The sequence below is a fragment of the Pelophylax lessonae genome (assembly GCF_965119305.1).
Source record: "Pelophylax lessonae genome assembly, chromosome: 1".
NCBI classification, from domain to species: Eukaryota; Metazoa; Chordata; class Amphibia; order Anura; family Ranidae; genus Pelophylax; species Pelophylax lessonae.
Genome location: NC_138768.1, coordinates 1,465,658 through 1,487,002, shown reverse-complemented (window position 1 = coordinate 1,487,002; position 21,345 = coordinate 1,465,658). Strand labels below are relative to the sequence as shown.

The window sequence follows — 21,345 nt, the reverse complement described above, 5'->3', positions numbered from 1 at the left end:
CACTGATGCTAGCGCTGCATAAATTTGTTTTGTAATATTTTCCTAAGATTTACTTAGTGTCTGCAGCAGCTGCACGCACCTTTACATATAATTTCAATCCTTTTTATACACAATAATTATTTAGTCACAATTTTTAGTGCGGGTTTAAATTTGTTATTCACAATGTGACACACAGGTGATGGAGGGAATACTGATCAATGTGGCACACAGGGGCCAGGGGGGATGCTGATTAGTGTCAGACACAGATGACAGGAGGCCACTGATCAATGTGTCACGGGAGACAGGTGGGACAATGATCAATGTGACACACAGGTGATGGGGGGACACTGATCAATGTGACTCACAGGTGATGGGGGATGCTGAATAATGTGAGACACAGGTGATGGGGGGACACTGATCAATGTGACTCACAGGTGATGGGGGATGCTGAATAATGTGAGACACAGGTGATGGGGGGACACTGATCAATGTGACACACAGGTGACAGAGGGGATACTGATCAGTGTGGGACATGGGTGAAGGGGGGACACTAATCAATGTGACGCACAGGAGACAGAGGGGACACTGATCAGTGTAATACAGAGGAGACTGAGGAGACACTGACCAATGTGATACACAGAAGATAGGGGGGACACTGATCAATGTAACTCACCGAGGGAGCTGAGAGGACACCAATCTATATTTAAGGGACAGTGATGGGGTTTGCAGTGACCCCAGAACAAAATCTCTTCTATAGTATCCTTAATTTCCAGATTTAAGGGACGGAGATGGGGTTTGCAGTGACCCCAGAACAAAATCTCTTCTATAGTAACCTTAATTTCCAGATTTAAGGGACAGAGATGGGGTTTGAAGTGACCCCAGAACAAAATCTCTTCTATAGTAACCTTAATTTCCAGATTAAGGGGCAGAGATGGGGTTTGCAGTGACCCCAGAACAAAATCTCTTCTATAGTAACCTTCATTTCCATATTTAAGGGACAGTGATGGGGTTTGCAGTGACACCAGAACACAATCTCTTCTATAGTAACCTTAATTTCCAGATTTAAGGGACAGTGATGGGGTTTGCAGTGACCCCAGAACACAATCTCTTCTATAGTAACCTTAATTTCCAGATTTAAGGGACAGATATGTGCTTTGCATTGACCCCAGCACACACTCACTTTCATAGTAACCTTAATTTACAGATTTAAGGGACAGCATTTGGCTCCGTATGATCCCAGCACACAATCTCTTCTATAGTAAATTTTATTTACAATTTTAAGGGACTGCAATGGGCTCTTTAGTGACCCCAAGTTCATTCAAGTTATTTATTTAAAATGCCAGATCGCCTCTTCATAAAATTCTTATTTACAAAATCAATTACAGATAGCAACACAAATGTGATCACCTGGACCGGATCTACACCATAGAAAGACTGCAACAATGTATGAAGCATCTAGTTATGTAATTAAATAGCTACAACAGGTCCCAGCGAACACTTAGAATTAGCAACAGAAATACAGAAGCAAAGACCACAAAGATCCAGTGATAAGATGAGTCTGTCAATGAGGATCTTCACAACTCCTCCTTGTAGCTGAGCATTCGAAGAGAGGAGAGATCCCTTACTATAACACACAAATGATAACCTCGGAACTCAACAGCATAGTGCAGGAGCCCCTTTAATAACTTGATCTCAGGGCCAGGGGCCACAAGGTGCTGGGAACGGGAGTCAGAACACACTGCTGATATGTACAAGGGTTCCCTTATGATAATTAAAGATGTTACTACCCTATGCTGTCGTACTCTGCAGGTTTCATTTTGGGTCTTATTTACAAATCTCCCCCGAAAGCCATGGACTGAAGGCTGGACGGACACAGGAAGACACAGTGCTCTATCAGGAAAGTATTACATGGGAATTGGGACGATTACACTCTCCATCCTACATAAAGCAGGTTTTCTCATTATATTCCAGTCTGATACACTGTACACAATTCTTCTAGAGGGGGACATGGATGTGGACAGCGCAGATAAGGTCAACACATTTGAATGTCACACAGTGACAATAACATTAAATGGAGCTGGAGGTGCAGAAGACAACGGGTTATCCCCGGTCTACTGTGGGTTCTACTGAGGACTATTTTTGGGTCCATAGCAATGCACACTGTCCTGATCTACAGAAGGCTGAGAATTGCACAACAGAATTGTCATCAGGACTGATCAACAGTCAGATCTATTGCCACTGCAGGACACAACTGGGTTCATTCATGGTGGTTCTGCTCTGCCAGCTTTCTGCATCTCCTCATAGGCACAGGACTTCCTAATACTTCCAAAACAGGCAAAAAAGACATCAGGATGAATCATCTCCAGGTGGTCACGGACCTCACTCATGGGACCCTGATGGCCCTTCTCTCAAGTAATCTTCATCATCTGTCACATCAAAGACGCCAATGAGGTGACCCGATAATTCAGGGGCCAGCGGAGAGTCTGTAGAATGATATAGAACAGAAAGTGAGTCAGGCTGGGGACATGACAGAAAAAGAGCAAGGTTCATACAGAGGGGGAGAAAGCTGGAGGGGTGGCGTACATGGTGCAGGGAAAGGAGAGTTCATACAGAGAGGGAGGAAGAGATGGAAAGTTGGGGGAAAATATGGTACCAGAAGAGGAAAGATCATACAGATAGGGATGAGGAGATGGTGAGTCAGGGGGGACATTGTCCAGGAAGAGCAGAGATTATACAGAGAGGGATGGGGAGATGGTAGGTCAGGGGGGACATTGTACAGGAAAAGCAGAGATACAGATGTAGAATTAGCCAGTGGAAAGCAAGTTTCAGAGGGCAGAAATGGGGGCATTAGCGGTAGGGTGTTCGGAGCCCCTATACCCAGGGTGGGTACGGGGAAAAATCAAGAGAGCAGCCTAAAAACATCAAAATTACGAGGCTTATATACCAATGCCAGAAGCCTGGCCAACAAGATGGGAGAGCTGGAGCTGCTGATGTTTGAGGAGGACTTAGATTTTGTGGGGATAACTGAGACTTGGTTTGACAGCTCTCATGACTGGATGGCGACCATTCAGGGGTATTCCCTTTATCGCAGAGATAGAGAGGGTAAAAAAGGGGGAGGGGTATGTTTGTATATTAAGAACAGTATACAGGTAAATATGAGGGATGATATTAATAATGGAGCTATGGACGAGGCAGAATCCCTATGGGTAGAGCTTCAAAGGAAAGGCACGGTGGGGAAGGTAATATTGGGCGTATGCTATAGGCCCCCAAACCAGAGGGAGGAGGGTGAGGTGGACCTCATGTTACAGATAGGATTGGCAGCAAGGATGGGAAATGTCATTATAATGGGGGACTTTAATTATCCTGATATAGACTGGGCAGAAGGAACCGCGCATTCAGCCAAGGCTCGGCAGTTCCTAAATGTTTTGCAGGACAATTTCATGGGTCAGATGGTGAATGCACCGACAAGAAGCAATGCGGTACTTGACCTACTGATTACCAACAATACAGACCTGCTCACGGATATAGAAATACGGGACAACTTAGGGAACAGTGACCATAGGTCAATTGGTTTCAGTATTAATTACAGTAATAGGAAACACAAGGGTAATATAAGGACACTGAATTTCAAAAGAGCCAATTTCCCTAAACTGCGCTCGCTGCTAGAAAATATCAAATGGGATAGAACCCTGGGAACAAAGAACACGGAGGAAAAATGGGAGTGCTTCAAGAGCATACTTAACAAGGGGGTGGGCCAGTGCATTCCACAGGGAAATAAATTTAAAAGAGCAAAACTAAACCCTGGGTGGCTAAACTCCAACATAAAAATGTATATTAGAGCTAAAGAAAAGGCCTTCAAAAAATACAAGACTGAGGGGTCATTGGCAGCATTTAAGCATTACAAAGAGTGTAATAAGAAATGTAAAGATGAAATCAGGGCGGCTAAAATAGAACACGAGAGACATATAGTGGAGGAGAGTAAAAAGAACCCCAAGAAATTCTTTAAGTATATAAACAGTAAGAAAGCGAGGCCAGAACACATTGGCCCCATAAAAGATGATAAAGGAAAAATGGCCACTGAGGACAGAGAAAAGGCGGAAGTGTTAAATAATTTCTTTTCTTCAGTCTTCACAAAGGAATCGGGGGGCTACACGAATTGTAAGGCCGAACTAAACAACACACCTCAGGAAGTGCCGCCATGGCTAACAGAGGATAGACTTAGAGCTAAACTAGAGAAACTTAACATAAATAAATCCCCGGGACCGGATGGCTTGCACCCAAGGGTTCTAAATGAGCTCAGTCAGGTGATTGCCAGACCATTATTCTTGATCTTTAAGGATAGTTTACAGACAGGTATGGTGCCAGCTGATTGGAAAAAAGCCAACGTGGTACCAATATTTAAAAAGGGGCCGAGGTATATCCCGGGTAACTATAGGCCGGTCAGCCTAACATCTGTAGTCTGCAAAATTTTGGAGGGGATGATAAGGGACCACATACAAGACTTTAGTAATGAAAACGGTATTATAAGTAGTAATCAGCATGGATTCATGAAAAATCGTTCATGCCAAACCAATCTATTAACCTTCTACGATGAAGTGAGCTGCCACTTAGATAAAGGTAAGCCTGTGGATGTGGTGTATCTGGATAAAGGAAGGTCTGTGGATGTGGTGTATCTGGACTTTGCAAAGGCCTTTGACACCGTTCCCCACAAACGCTTACTGTACAAACTAAGGAAGGTAGGTATGGACCATAAGGTGAGTACCTGGATAGAGAACTGGCTCCAGGGGAGAGTACAGAGGGTGGTGATTAATGGGGAGTACTCGGATTGGGCGGGTGTGGAAAGTGGGGTCCCCCAGGGTTCTGTCCTGGGACCAATCCTGTTTAATTTATTCATAAATGATCTAGAGGAGGGGATATCTAGTACAATCTCAGTATTTGCAGATGATACTAAATTAGGCATGCCAATATCTTCTATGCAGGATGTGGAAATCTTGCAAGCAGACCTGAACAAAATAACGGGGTGGGCAACTACATGGCAGATGAGATTTAATGTAGAAAAATGTAAAGTAATGCACTTGGGGGCCAGAAACCAGAAAGCAAGCTACTCACTAGGGGGGGAACCTCTGGGTGAGTCTAGGATGGAAAGGGACCTGGGGGTACTGGTAGACAACAGGCTTGGCAGTGGCATGCAATGCCAAGCCGCTGCAAGCAAAGCCAACAGAATACTGGGATGTATAAAAAAGGGGATTCACAACAGAAATAAAGAGATTATTCTCCCTCTCTACAAGACTCTGGTCCGGCCACATCTGGAGTATGCTGTCCAGTTCTGGGCACCGGTCCTCAGAAAGGATGTGCTGGAACTGGAGAAAGTCCAGAGAAGGGCAACAAAAATAATTAGGGGAATGGAGGACATCAGCTATGAGGAAAGACTACAAGCACTGAACCTATTCTCTCTGGAGAAGAGATGATTGAGGGGGGATATGATATCAATGTACAAATACTGTACTGGAGACCCTAGCATAAGGAACAAACTATTTAGAGTAAGGGAATACAATAAGACACATGGCCACTCACTAAAACTAGAGGAAAGGCGGTTTAACCTTAAAGTGCGTAAGGGGTTCTTCACTGTAAGAGCGGTAAGGATGTGGAATTCTCTTCCGCAAGCAGTCGTATCAGCAGGGAGCATTGATAGTTTCAAAAAACTATTGGATGGACACCTTAAAGACCACAACATACAGGGGTATACAATGTACAACATACAGGGGTATACAATGTACAACATACAGGGGTATACAATGTACAACATACAGGGGTATACAATGTACAACATACAGGGGTATATAATGTACGGTTAAAAGCAAACACACACACATAGGTTGAACTGGATGGACTTGTGTCTTTTTTCAGCCTCACTAACTATGTAACTATGTAAAATACAGATAGGGATGAGGAGATGGTAGGTCAGGGGGGAAATTGTCCAGGAAGAGCAGAGATCATACAGAGAGGGATGGGGAGATGGTAGGTCAGGGGGGACATTGTACAGGAAGAGCAGAGATCATACAGAGAGGGATGAGGAGATGGTGAGTCAGGGGGGACATTGTACAGGAAGAGCAGAGATCATACAGAGAGGGATGGGGAGATGGTGAGTCAGGGGGGACATTGTACAGGAAGAGCAGAGATCATACAGAGAGGGATGGGGAGATGGTGGGTCAGGGGGGACATTGTACAGGAAGAGCAGAGATCATACAGAGAGGGATGGGGAGATGGTGGGTCAGGGGGGACATTGTACAGGAAAAGCAGAGATCATACAGAGAGGGATGAGGAGATGGTAGGTCAGGGGGGACATTGTCCAGGAGGAGCAGAGATCATACAGAGAGGGATGAGGAGATGGTGAGTCAGGGGGGACATTGTACAGGAAGAGCAGAGATCATACAGAGAGGGATGGGGAGATGGTAGGTCAGAGGGGACATTGTACAGGAAGAGCAGAGATCATACAGAGAGGGATGGGGAGATGGTGAGTCAGAGGGGACATTGTACAGGAAGAGCAGAGATCATACAGAGAGGGATGAGGAGATGGTAGGTCAGGGGAGACATTGTCCAGGAAGAGCAGAGATCATACAGAGAGGGGTAAGGAGATGGTAGGTCAGGGGGGACATTGTACAGGAGGAGCAGAGATCATACAGAGAGGGATGAGGAGATGGTGGGTCAGAGGGGACATTGTACAGGAGGAGCAGAGATCATACAGAGAGGGATGGGGAGATGGTAGGTCAGGGGGGACATTGTCCAGGAGGAGCAGAGATCATACAGAGAGGGATGAGGAGATGGTGGGTCAGAGGGGACATTGTACAGGAGGAGCAGAGATCATACAGAGAGGGATGAGGAGATGGTGGGTCAGAGGGGACATTGTACAGGAGGAGCAGAGATCATACAGAGAGGGATGGGGAGATGGTAGGTCAGGGGGGACATTGTCAAGGAGGAGTAGAGATCTTACAGAGAAGGATGGGGAGATGGTGGGTCAGGGGGGACATTGTACAGGAAGAGCAGAGATCATACAGAGAGGGATGAGGAGATGGTAGGTCAGGGGGGGACATTGTACAGGAAGAGCAGAGATCATACAGAGAGGGATGGGGAGATGGTAGGTCAGAGGGGACATTGTTCAGGAGGAGCAGAGATCATACAGAGAGGGATGGGGAGATGGTGAGTCAGGGGGGACATTGTCTAGGAAGAGCAGAGATCATACAGAGAGGGATGAGGAGATGGTGAGTCAGGGGGGACATTGTACAGGAAGAGCAGAGATCATACAGAGAGGGATGGGGAGATGGTGAGTCAGGGGGGACATTGTACAGGAAGAGCAGAGATCATACAGAGAGGGATGGGGAGATGGTAGGTCAGGGGGGACATTGTCAAGGAGGAGCAGAGATCTTACAGAGAAGGATGGGGAGATGGTGGGTCAGGGGGGACATTGTCAAGGAGGAGCAGAGATCTTACAGAGAAGGATGGGGAGATGGTGAGTCAGGGGGGGACATTGTACAGGAAGAGCAGAGATCATACAGAGAGGGATGGGGAGATGGTGAGTCAGGGGGGGACATTGTCCAGGAAGAGCAGAGATCATACAGAGAGGGATGAGGAGATGGTGGGTCAGGGGGGACATTGTACAGGAAGAGCAGAGATCATACAGAGAGGGATGGGGAGATGGTGGGTCAGGGGGGACATTGTACAGGAAGAGCAGTGATCATACAGATAGGGACGGGGAGATGGTAAGTCAGGGGGGGACATTGTACAGGAAGAGCAGAGATCATACAGAGAGGGATGAGGAGATGGTGGGTCAGGGGGGACATTGTCCAGGAAGAGCAGAGATCATACAGAGAGGGATGGGGACATGGTGGGTCAGGGGGGACATTGTCCAGGAAGAGCAGAGATCATACAGAGAGGGATGGGGACATGGTGGGTCAGGGGGGACATTGTACAGGAAGAGCAGAGATCATACAGAGAGGGATGAGGAGATGGTGAGTCAGGGGGGACATTGTCCAGGAAGAGCAGAGATCATACAGAGAGGGATGGGGAGATGGTGAGTCAGGGGGGACATTGTACAGGAAGAGCAGAGATCATACAGAGAGGGATGGGGAGATGGTAGGTCAGAGGGGACATTGTACAGGAAGAGCAGAGATCATACAGAGAGGGATGGGGAGATGGTGGGTCAGGGGGGACATTGTACAGGAAAAGCAGAGATCATACAGAGAGGGATGAGGAGATGGTAGGTCAGGGGGGACATTGTCCAGGAGGAGCAGAGATCATACAGAGAGGGATGAGGAGATGGTGAGTCAGGGGGGACATTGTACAGGAAGAGCAGAGATCATACAGAGAGGGATGGGGAGATGGTAGGTCAGAGGGGACATTGTACAGGAAGAGCAGAGATCATACAGAGAGGGATGGGGAGATGGTGAGTCAGAGGGGACATTGTACAGGAAGAGCAGAGATCATACAGAGAGGGATGAGGAGATGGTAGGTCAGGGGAGACATTGTCCAGGAAGAGCAGAGATCATACAGAGAGGGGTAAGGAGATGGTAGGTCAGGGGGGACATTGTACAGGAGGAGCAGAGATCATACAGAGAGGGATGAGGAGATGGTGGGTCAGAGGGGACATTGTACAGGAGGAGCAGAGATCATACAGAGAGGGATGAGGAGATGGTGGGTCAGAGGGGACATTGTACAGGAGGAGCAGAGATCATACAGAGAGGGATGGGGAGATGGTAGGTCAGGGGGGACATTGTCAAGGAGGAGTAGAGATCTTACAGAGAAGGATGGGGAGATGGTGGGTCAGGGGGGACATTGTTCAGGAGGAGCAGAGATCATACAGGGAGGGATGGGGAGATGGTGAGTCAGGGGGGACATTGTACAGGAAGAGCAGAGATCATACAGAGAGGGATGAGGAGATGGTGAGTCAGGGGGGGACATTGTACAGGAAGAGCAGAGATCATACAGAGAGGGATGGGGAGATGGTAGGTCAGAGGGGACATTGTTCAGGAGGAGCAGAGATCATACAGAGAGGGATGGGGAGATGGTGAGTCAGGGGGGACATTGTCTAGGAAGAGCAGAGATCATACAGAGAGGGATGAGGAGATGGTGAGTCAGGGGGGACATTGTACAGGAAGAGCAGAGATCATACAGAGAGGGATGGGGAGATGGTGAGTCAGGGGGGACATTGTACAGGAAGAGCAGAGATCATACAGAGAGGGATGGGGAGATGGTAGGTCAGGGGGGACATTGTCAAGGAGGAGCAGAGATCTTACAGAGAAGGATGGGGAGATGGTAGGTCAGGGGGGACATTGTACAGGAAGAGCAGAGATCATACAGAGAGGGATGGGGAGATGGTAGGTCAGGGGGGACATTGTCCAGGAAGAGCAGAGATCATACAGAGAGGGATGGGGAGATGGTAGGTCAGGGGGGGACATTGTACAGGAAGAGCAGAGATCATACAGAGAGGGATGGGGACATGGTGAGTCAGGGGGGACATTGTCTAGGAAGAGCAGAGATCATACAGAGAGGGATGAGGAGATGGTGAGTCAGGGGGGGACATTGTCCAGGAAGAGCAGAGATCATACAGAGAGGGATGGGGAGATGGTAGGTCAGGGGGGACATTGTACAGGAAGAGCAGAGATCATACAGAGAGGGATGGGGAGATGGTAGGTCAGGGGGGACATTGTCCAGGAAGAGCAGAGATCATACAGAGAGGGATGGGGAGATGGTAGGTCAGGGGGGGACATTGTACAGGAAGAGCAGAGATCATACAGAGAGGGATGGGGAGATGGTGGGTCAGGGGGGGACATTGTCCAGGAAGAGCAGAGATCATACAGAGAGGGATGAGGAGATGGTGGGTCAGGGGGGACATTGTACAGGAAGAGCAGAGATCATACAGAGAGGGATGGGGAGATGGTGGGTCAGGGGGGACATTGTACAGGAAGAGCAGAGATCATACAGAGAGGGATGGGGAGATGGTAGGTCAGGGGGGACATTGTACAGGAAGAGCAGAGATCATACAGAGAGGGATGGGGACATGGTGGGTCAGGGGGGACATTGTACAGGAAGAGCAGAGATCATACAGAGAGGGATGGGGAGATGGTGGGTCAGAGGGGACATTGTCAAGGAGGAGCAGAGATCATACAGAGAGGGATGAGGAGATGGTGGGTCAGGGGGGACATTGTCCAGGAAGAGCAGAGATCATACAGAGAGGGATGGGGAGATGGTGGGTCAGGGGGGACATTGTCCAGGAAGAGCAGAGATCATACAGAGAGGGATGGGGAGATGGTGGGTCAGGGGGGACATTGTACAGGAAGAGCAGAGATCATACAGAGAGGGATGGGGAGATGGTGGGTCAGGGGGGACATTGTACAGGAAGAGCAGAGATCATACAGAGAGGGATGGGGACATGGTGGGTCAGGGGGGACATTGTACAGGAAGAGCAGAGATCATACAGAGAGGGATGGGGAGATGGTGAGTCAGGGGGGACATTGTACAGGAAGAGCAGAGATCATACAGAGAGGGATGGGGACATGGTGGGTCAGGGGGGACATTGTACAGGAAGAGCAGAGATCATACAGAGAGGGATGGGGAGATGGTGAGTCAGGGGGGACATTGTACAGGAAGAGCAGAGATCATACAGAGAGAGATGGGGAGATGGTGAGTCAGGGGGGACATTGTACAGGAGGAGCAGAGATCATACAGAGAGGGATGGGGAGATGGTGAGTCAGGGGGGACATTGTACAGGAAGAGCAGAGATCATACAGAGAGGGATGGGGAGATGGTGGGTCAGGGGGGACATTGTACAGGAAGAGCAGAGATCATACAGAGAGGGATGGGGACATGGTGGGTCAGGGGGGACATTGTACAGGAAGAGCAGAGATCATACAGAGAGGGATGAGGAGATGGTGAGTCAGGGGGGACATTGTACAGGAAGAGCAGAGATCATACAGAGAGAGATGGGGAGATGGTGGGTCAGGGGGGACATTGTCCAGGAAGAGCAGAGATCATACAGAGAGGGATGGGGAGATGGTGGGTCAGGGGGGACATTGTACAGGAAGAGCAGAGATCATACAGAGAGGGATGGGGAGATGGTGAGTCAGGGGGGACATTGTACAGGAAGAGCAGAGATCATACAGAGAGGGATGAGGAGATGGTGGGTCAGGGGGGACATTGTACAGGAAGAGCAGAGATCATACAGAGAGGGATGAGGAGATGGTGGGTCAGGGGGGACATTGTACAGGAAGAGCAGAGATCATACAGAGAGGGATGGGGACATGGTGGGTCAGGGGGGACATTGTACAGGAAGAGCAGAGATCATACAGAGAGGGATGAGGAGATGGTGAGTCAGGGGGGACATTGTACAGGAAGAGCAGAGATCATACAGAGAGGGATGAGGAGATGGTGGGTCAGGGGGGACATTGTCCAGGAAGAGCAGAGATCATACAGAGAGGGATGGGGAGATGGTGAGTCAGGGGGGACATTGTACAGGAAGAGCAGAGATCATACAGAGAGAGATGGGGAGATGGTGGGTCAGGGGGGACATTGTACAGGAAGAGCAGAGATCATACAGAGAGAGATGGGGAGATGGTGGGTCAGGGGGGACATTGTACAGGAGGAGCAGAGATCATACAGAGAGGGATGGGGAGATGGTGAGTCAGAGGGGACATTGTACAGGAAGAGCAGAGATCATACAGAGAGGGATGAGGAGATGGTGGGTCAGGGGGGACATTGTACAGGAAGAGCAGAGATCATACAGAGAGGGATGGGGAGATGGTGGGTCAGAGGGGACATTGTACAGGAAGAGCAGAGATCATACAGAGAGGGATGAGGAGATGGTGAGTCAGGGGGGACATTGTACAGGAAGAGCAGAGATCATACAGAGAGAGATGGGGAGATGGTGGGTCAGGGGGGACATTGTACAGGAAGAGCAGAGATCATACAGAGAGGGATGAGGAGATGGTGAGTCAGGGGGGACATTGTACAGGAAGAGCAGAGATCATACAGAGAGAGATGGGGAGATGGTGGGTCAGGGGGGACATTGTACAGGAAGAGCAGAGATCATACAGAGAGAGATGGGGAGATGGTGGGTCAGGGGGGACATTGTACAGGAGGAGCAGAGATCATACAGAGAGGGATGGGGAGATGGTGGGTCAGGGGGGACATTGTCTAGGAAGAGCAGAGATCATACAGAGAGGGATGGGGAGATGGTGAGTCAGAGGGGACATTGTACAGGAAGAGCAGAGATCATACAGAGAGGGATGAGGAGATGGTGGGTCAGGGGGGACATTGTCCAGGAGGAGCAGAGATCATACAGAGAGGGGTAAGGAGATGGTGAGTCAGGGGGGACATTGTACAGGAAGAGCAGAGATCATACAGAGAGGGATGGGGAGATGGTGGGTCAGGGGGGACATTGTACAGGAAGAGCAGAGATCATACAGAGAGGGATGAGGAGATGGTGGGTCAGGGGGGACATTGTACAGGAAGAGCAGAGATCATACAGAGAGGGATGAGGAGATGGTGGGTCAGAGGGGACATTGTCTAGGAAGAGCAGAGATCATACAGAGAGGGGTAAGGAGATGGTGAGTCAGGGGGGACATTGTACAGGAAGAGCAGAGATCATACAGAGAGGGATGAGGAGATGGTGAGTCAGGGGGGACATTGTACAGGAGGAGCAGAGATCATACAGAGAGGGATGAGGAGATGGTGGGTCAGGGGGGACATTGTACAGGAAGAGCAGAGATCATACAGAGAGGGATGGGGAGATGGTAGGTCAGGGGGGACATTGTACAGGAGGAGCAGAGATCATACAGAGAGGGATGGGGAGATGGTAGGTCAGGGGGGACATTGTACAGGAAGAGCAGAGATCATACAGAGAGGGATGAGGAGATGGTGGGTCAGGGGGGACATTGTACAGGAGGAGCAGAGATCATACAGAGAGGGATGGGGAGATGGTAGGTCAGGGGGGACATTGTACAGGAAGAGCAGAGATCATACAGAGAGGGATGAGGAGATGGTAGGTCAGGGGGGACATTGTACAGGAGGAGCAGAGATCATACAGAGAGGGATGAGGAGATGGTGGGTCAGGGGGGACATTGTACAGGAGGAGCAGAGATCATACAGAGAGGGATGGGGAGATGGTAGGTCAGGGGGGACATTGTACAGGAAGAGCAGAGATCATACAGAGAGGGATGAGGAGATGGTGGGTCAGAGGGGACATTGTACAGGAGGAGCAGAGATCATACAGAGAGGGATGAGGAGATGGTAGGTCAGGGGGGACATTGTACAGGAAGAGCAGAGATCATACAGAGAGGGATGGGGAGATGGTAGGTCAGGGGGGACATTGTACAGGAGGAGCAGAGATCATACAGAGAGGGATGGGGAGATGGTAGGTCAGGGGGGACATTGTACAGGAAGAGCAGAGATCATACAGAGAGGGATGAGGAGATGGTAGGTCAGGGGGGACATTGTACAGGAAGAGCAGAGATCATACAGAGAGGGATGGGGAGATGGTAGGTCAGGGGGGACATTGTACAGGAGGAGCAGAGATCATACAGAGAGAGATGGGGAGATGGTGGGTCAGGGGGGACATTGTCCAGGAAGAGCAGAGATCATACAGAGAGGGATAGGGAGATGGTAGGCCAGGGGGGATTTGGGTGCCTGGGTACATATGGAAGGGTGCTCCAAGTGTGCCTCTCTCACTGCAGGGTGATACAGAAAAAGAGTGCTCCATGTTGGCCCATCCTACTGCAGAGTGATAAAGACATAGGGTGCTCGAAGTTGGCCCATCCCACTGCAGGGTGATACAGAGATAGGGTGCTCCAAGTTGGCCCCTCCCACTTCAGGGTAATAAAGACATAGGGTGCTCGAAGTTGGCCCATCCCACTGCAGGGTGATGCAGACATAGGGTGCTTCAAGTTGACACATCCCACTGCAGGGTGATACAGACAGAAAGATGATCTCAGCTGGCCCCTCCCACTATAGGGTGATAGAGAAGGAGGTCAGGCCACTTACCGGGTGAGATGACGGTGAGTTGGGCGGATGTGGTCACCTCTCCATACATGTTTCGGCCATGACAGGTATATGACCCGGCGTCCCGCTGACGTACGTTGTGTATCTGCAGCCAGCTGGTCACATGATGTCTCTGAGGACCCCCCCGAGACTGCAGAGAGAAAAGAGTGGGGGGTCTGATGAGTACAAGGGGGGCTCCTTATCATGTATAGGGGTTCCTGTGTATATGGGGGGTTCCTGTGTATAGGGGGGGGGGGGATTTCTGTGTATATGGGGGGTTCCTGTGTATATGGGGGGGGTCCTGTGTATAGGGGGGTTTCCTGTGTATATGGGGGGGGGTTCCTTTGTATAGGGGGGATTCCTGTGTATATGGGGGGGGTTCCTGTGTATAGGGGGGATTCCTGTGTATATGGGGGGGGTCCTGTGTATAGGGGGGGTTCCTGTGTATAGGGGGGATTCCTGTGTATATGGGGGGTTCCTGTGTATAGGGGGGGGGGTTCCTGTGTATAGGGGGGATTCCTGTGTATATGGTGGGATTCCTGTGTATAGGGGGGATTCCTGTGTATATGGGGGGGGGGTTCCTGTGTATATATGGGGGGATTCCTGTGTATATGGGGGGGTCCTGTGTATAGGGGGGGTTCCTGTGTATATGGGGGTGTTCCTGTGTATATGGTGGGATTTCTGTGTATACATGGGGGGATTCCTGTGTATATGGGGGGGGGGGTTCCTGTGTATAGGTGGGGATTCCTGTGTATATGGGGGGTATTCCTGTGTATATGGGGGGTATTCCTGTGTATATGGGGAGATTTCTGTGTACATGGGGGGGTCCTGTGTATAGGGGGGGTTCCTGTGTATATGGGGGTGTTCCTGTGTATATGGTGGGATTTCTGTGTATACATGGGGGGATTCCTGTGTATATGGGGGGGGGGGGGTTCCTGTGTATAGGTGGGGATTCCTGTGTATATGGGGGGTATTCCTGTGTATATGGGGGGTATTCCTGTGTATATGGTGGGATTCCTGTGTATATGAGGAGATTCCTGTGTATATGGGGGGATTCCTCTGTATATGGGGGATTTCTGTGTATATGGGGGGATTCCTCTGTATATGGGGGATTTCTGTGTATATGGGGGGATTCCTGTGTTTATGGGGGGATTTCTGTGTATATGGGGAGAAACCTGTGTATATGAGGGTCCCTGTGTATATGGGGGGGGGGGTTCCTGTGTATATGAGGGGATTTCTGTGTATATGGGGGGATTTCTGTGTATATGGGGTAGAATTCCTGTGTATATGAGGGGATTCCTGTGTATAGGGGGGGATTTCTGTGTATATGAGGGGATTCCTGTGTATATGGTGGGATTCCTGTGTATATGGTGGGATTCCTGTGTATATGGGGGGATTTCTGTGTATATGGGGGGGATTCCTGTGTATATGGGGGGATTTCTGTGTATATGGGGGGGATTCCTGTGTATATGGTGGGATTCCTGTGTATATGGGGGGATTTCTGTGTATATGGGGGGGGGTTCTGTGTATATGGGGGGGTTCCTGTGTAAATGGGGGGATTCCTGTGTATATGGTGGGATTCCTGTGTATATGGGGGGATTCCTGTGTATATGGTGGGATTCCTGTGTATATGGGGGGATTCCTGTGTATATGGGGGATTGCTGTGTATACGGGGGGATTTCTGTGTATATGGTGGGATTCCTGTGTATATGGTGGGATTCCTGTGTATACGGGGGGATTTCTGTGTATATGGGGGGGGGGGGTTCTGTGTATATGGGGGGATTTCTGTTTATATGGGGAGATTTCTGTGTATATGAGGGGATTCCTGTGTATATGGGGGGATTCCTGTGTATATGGGGGGGGGGGTTCCTGTGTATATGGGGGGGGGGGTGATTCCTGTGTATATCGTAGGATTCCTGTGTATATGGGGGGATTCCTGTGTATATGGGGGATTCCTGTGTATATGGGGGATTCCTGTGTATACGGGGGGATTTCTGTGTATATGGGGGGGGGGTTCTGTGTATATGGGGGGGTTCCTGTGTAAATGGGGGGATTCCTGTGTATATGGGGGGATTCCTGTGTATATGGGGGGATTCCTGTGTATATGGTGGGATTCCTGTGTATATGGGGGGATTCCTGTGTATATGGGGGATTCCTGTGTATACGGGGGGATTTCTGTGTATATGGGGGGGGGGGTTCTGTGTATATGGGGGGGTTCCTGTGTAAATGGGGGGATTCCTGTGTATATGGGGGGATTCCTGTGTATATGGGGGGATTCCTGTGTATATGGGGGGATTCCTGTGTATATGGGGGATTCCTGTGTATATGAGGGGATTCCTGTGTATATGGGGGATTCCTGTGTATATGAGGGGATTCCTGGACATTTTGTGATTTTAGTACCTGGACAATGATGTGGCCGCTGTCACCTGGAAGGGATCCCTCGATGCCTTCCTTCCTCCATTCCACCTCTGCCATTGGCTGAGCCGACACCTCACACCCCAGAATCACTGTCTGACCAATCGCAGCGGCCGTGTCCCGTGGGGAGCTGAGGAGACGGGGGGCTGGAGAGAGATGACACCATGCCATATTATAGAGAGAGAGCAAAACACACATTCCCCTCCTCCTATCCTCGCTAACCCACCACCTGAAACATGTCACTCATATTCTGGGCCATATGAAGGACGATTATTGCTGGGGCGAATATCTCTGAATCCAGTTGACAAGCTACAGATCCCTATTATACTGAGAATATACCGGCCAGGTGGGAGATTCTCTATCACCAATCAGTGTCAGCAACTTCTTTTCCTCTTAGAGAAGACATGGCGATCCGGTGTTTTATGGGCCGCTTGTGGCCCTCCTGCCCCTGGTTCTTAGTGGCCCTCCTGCCCCTGGTTCTTAGTGGCCCTCCTGCCCCTGGTTCTTAGTGGCCCTCCTGCCCCTGCTTCTTAGTGGCCCTCCTGCCCCTGGTTCTTAGTGGCCCTCCTGCCCCTGGTTCTTAGTGGCCCTCAGCTGTTTATTTTTATTTTGCAGCAAAATTCTTCAGCTATATTCTTCTCAGATACAAGTCTCAGACACGGTTCCCGGATACAGATTTCATAAATCAAACTCAGGCACCATTCTCAGACACGGACCTCAGATATGGGACTCGAAACTGCTTTTCTTAAACATGGTTCTCAGACCCAGATCTCAGACATGGTTCTCATACACAAGTCTCAGACATGGTTCTCAGACCCAGATCTCAGACATGGTTCTCAGACCCAGATCTCAGAAATGGTTCTCAGACCCAGATCTCAGACATGGTTCTCAGGCCCAAATCTCAGAAATGGTTCTCAGGCCCAGATCTCAGACATGGTTCTCAGGCCCAGATCTCAGACATGGTTCTCAGGCCCAGATCTCAGACATGGTTCTCATACACAAGTCTCAGACATGGTTCTCAGACCCAGATCTCAGACATGGTTCTCAGACCCAGATCTCAGAAATGGTTCTCAGGCCCAGAGCTCAGACATGGTTCTCAGACCCAGATCTCAGAAATGGTTCTCAGGCCCAGAGCTCAGACATGGTTCTCAGGCCCAGATCTCAGACATGGTTCTCAGACCCAGATCTCAGACATGGTTCTCAGACCCAGATCTCAGACATGGTTCTCAGACCCAGATCTCAGACATGGTTCTCAGGCCCAAATCTCAGAAATGGTTCTCAGGCCCAGATCTCAGACATGGTTCTCAGACCCAGATCTCAGAAATGGTTCTCAGGCCCAGATCTCAGACATGGTTCTCAGACCCAGATCTCAGAAATGGTTCTCAGGCCCAGATCTCAGAAATGGTTCTCAGGCCCAGATCTCAGACATGGTTCTCAGACCCAGATCTCAGAAATGGTTCTCAGGCCCAAATCTCAGAAATGGTTCTCAGGCCCAGATCTCAGACATGGTTCTCAGACCCAGATCTCAGAAATGGTTCTCAGACCCAGATCTCAGACATGGTTCTCAGGCCCAGATCTCAGACATGGTTCTCATACACAAGTCTCAGACATGGTTCTCAGGCCCAGATCTCAGACATGGTTCTCAGGCCCAGAACTCAGACATGGTTCTCAGGCCCAGATCTCAGACATGGTTCTCAGACCCAGATCTCAGACATGGTTCTCAGGCCCAGATCTCAGACATGGTTCTCAGGCCCAAATCTCAGACATGGTTCTCAGACCCAGATCTCAGACATGGTTCTCAGACCCAGATCTCAGACATGGTTCTCAGGCCCAAATCTCAGAAATGGTTCTCAGGCCCAGATCTCAGACATGGTTCTCAGGCCCAAATCTCAGACATGGTTCTCAGGCCCAGATCTCAGACATGGTTCTCAGACCCAGATCTCAGACATGGTTCTCAGGCCCAAATCTCAGAAATGGTTCTCAGACCCAGATCTCAGACATGGTTCTCAGACCCAGATCTCAGACATGGTTCTCAGACCCAGATCTCAGACATGGTTCTCAGGCCCAGATCTCAGACATGGTTCTCAGACCCAGATCTCAGACATGGTTCTCAGACCCAGATCTCAGACATGGTTCTCAGACCCAGATCTCAGACATGGTTCTCATACACAAGTCTCAGACATGGTTCTCAGACCCAGATCTCAGACATGGTTCTCAGGCCCAGATCTCAGACATGGTTTTTAGACAAGGTTCACAGACACGGGCCCCAGTTTCTATGGTACTGGCAGCTTTAGGTTCTATGGGATCAGCCTGCCTTAATTATATGGTGCAGGTCTGTCTCAGGTTCTACGGTCCCGTCCAGCCACAGTATATTTGACTCTGATGAGCATCAGGTTCTATGGCTCTGCAGAGCCTCAATTATATGGCACAGATCAGTCTAAGGTTCCTTTGGTCCCGGCTAGCCTTGAGATCTATGGTCCAGGCCAGTCTAAGGTTCTATGGTCCCTGTCAGCCTTGAGTTCTATGGTCCCGGCCAGTTTCAGGTTTTATAATAATAGCTGGCCTCAGCCACAGTTTATTCTTCCCTAGGGTGGCACGGTACTTGTAATATCCTGATGTTCTCTGTTCTGCCAGGTGCAGACCAAGGCTGGTCACATACAATACACATTGCATTGTCTAAGTATCCCTTAACCTTGCAGGAACAGAGCCCTTGATGGAAGCTGCCACTTCATCAACCCACAACTTAACTGCTACAGTTCCTAGATCTGTGGTTGGCCTTTCAACCATCCAATGGCCAAAGCTCCCCTCCCCTCCTTGTGGCACCCATAGAGACTCACCTTCCTGGCAGGGTCCTGTGTGTTGGAGCTTCAGCTCTGTCCTCAGCCTGGTCCTGGCGGCCTCCTGTAAGCGGCAGATGTTTTTGTAGGTCCTGCGGTCGGTGCCACAAACGCTTCCCTGGCTGGGGCAGACGCACTGGGGTTCCTCGCTGTACCCGACTTTTACTTGGCACCTCAGATCCTCTCCACAGGTCCCAAAATGATGCTTCATCCAGGGCAGGTCACACATCTGCCCCTCCACGTTGGCACACTCCCAACAGCAGCCACAGTGATCCTTCAACCTTCCGGCCGGGCAGCGCTGGGGTGCTGGAGGACAGCGCTCTTCCTGGCACGGCGCACAGCTTTGGGTGGCCTCCACCTCATTGGTCCAGCCTCTCATGGGCAGAATCCTGAGCAAAGCCAGAGAAGGGAAGGACAGGAGGGAGAACCCAAGGAACAGAATCTGGAACATCTTGGAGGAGAGCTGAGACCACAATGGAAGAGAGGACGGCTCACTCCTCTCTTTATATATTCAAGGGGTAAATACATTAACCCCCTCACACCTGGAGGGGCCTGTATTCATGGCTGGAAGTGTCCTGTAACCCCCTGCTGGGACAGGCATCTTCTCCCTTCCCCCGACCTCCTCCTGATTACCTGTGGCCTCCTCATTTACACAAGATTTACAACCGGCTGAATTCCAGGTCCAGAGGCTGGGACTCCCATCAGAGGAGAACACCTCATGTTATATGGGAATGGCCAACGGAGAACACAAGAATACATAACATAAACCTAATATACCAGCATTAATATAATAAATAAATAATACAAATATCAATAAATAGATCAATAAAAAAATAATAATAATAATACAGAAAATATATACAATATCAAAGATAATATGAATCTAATATCAAAGTATTAAAATAAAAAATATTTAATACAAAAAATACAATTCCAAATCTAATAAATACGTATGAAAAAGGAAAAAAAAATATTATATTAATATTTAAAATAAGATAATATAAATAAATCTATACATATATTAAAAGATAATATAGAAAGATATGTTATGATATTATATGGTATTGGCCAATGTTGAACAAACCAATGCATAACATCAATCTAACATACCAGTGTTATTGTAATAAATAAAGAATACAAATATCAATAAATAGATCAATAAATATAAAATAAATAATAAATAAATAAATATAAAGAAAATAGCGAAATATCAACAATAATAAATAATAAGAATCTAATATAATAGTATTAACATAATACATTTTTAATACAAATAAATAAAATTACAAAGATTATGAATGCGATATAAATAAATATAAACAAAGGAATACAGTTATTATAATAATAAATCATTTGAGATTTTATAAATAAAATTATAAATATATTCAGAACAAGATCAATATATATATAAAATACATACCGGTATTTATAAATAAATAAATAAATATAAATTGTAAACATTTATAAAAAAAATCATATAAATAAATAACAAATATATAAAAATATTGATAATAATAAAATATAAAATAAATGCCTAAACACAAATATAAATGGAAATATATAAATAAATATAATATATCATATACAGTATTATACAAAATGACACAGCACACCATGGATAATGATCACCTCATCTGGCCAACATGTCATGACGAAGCAACCTGCCATGCAGTGGTCATTTAGCACTGAAGGCAAAACTCCCAAAGTGACCCAGGAACTCAGCACAGGGATGATGGGAACCCCTCATAATGGGCACAGCACTGGGATGATGGGAACCCCTCATAATGGGCACAGCACAGGGATGGTGGGAACCCCCTCGTAATGAGCACAGCAAGTGTACAGAACTGGGAACTTAGTACAGGGATGGTGATAACCCCTCATAATGGACACAGCAAGTTTATAGTCCTGGGAACTCTGCACAGGGATGGTGGGAAACTGCCATTCTACTTCTTGACAGTGAGGTGTGAGGTTGCTGGTTCTTTGCTTGTGTGCTTTCAGAAGCCGGGGGCTAGAGTAGCTTCTCTGCCCCAGGAGGGGGCGGGGGCCCCCTGGATAGGCCTGAGACTAGGCCTCAGTCTATGGAAGA

At 48.7% G+C, this 21,345-nt stretch overlaps 1 protein-coding gene across 1 annotated transcript; it reads right to left on the bottom strand.

Moving 5' to 3' along the window:
- Positions 1–1,883: 1,883 nt before the first annotated feature.
- LOC309565305 (kazal-type serine protease inhibitor domain-containing protein 1-like) lies at positions 1,884–19,989 on the bottom strand. Its single transcript, XM_082270209.1, has 4 exons — positions 19,260–19,989; positions 16,408–16,568; positions 14,011–14,158; positions 1,884–2,462 (listed from the first exon to the last, which is right to left on the bottom strand). The coding sequence occupies exons 1-4, from the start codon at positions 19,708–19,710 to the stop codon at positions 2,359–2,361; spliced, it is 864 nt and encodes a 287-aa protein (XP_082126335.1). The 5' UTR covers positions 19,711–19,989; the 3' UTR covers positions 1,884–2,358.
- Positions 19,990–21,345: the final 1,356 nt, after the last annotated feature.

Coding starts and splice junctions, on each gene's coding strand:
- LOC309565305 (XM_082270209.1), bottom strand. CDS start 19,710: ATGTTCCAGATTCTGTTCCTTGGGTTCTCCCTCCTGTCCTTCCCTTCT. Junction 16,569..19,259: donor CACAGGACCCTGCCAGGAAG/GTGAGTCTCTAT, acceptor ATCTCTCTCCAG/CCCCCCGTCTCCTCAGCTCC. Junction 2,463..14,010: donor ACTCACCGTCATCTCACCCG/GTAAGTGGCCTG, acceptor ATCATTCTACAG/ACTCTCCGCTGGCCCCTGAA.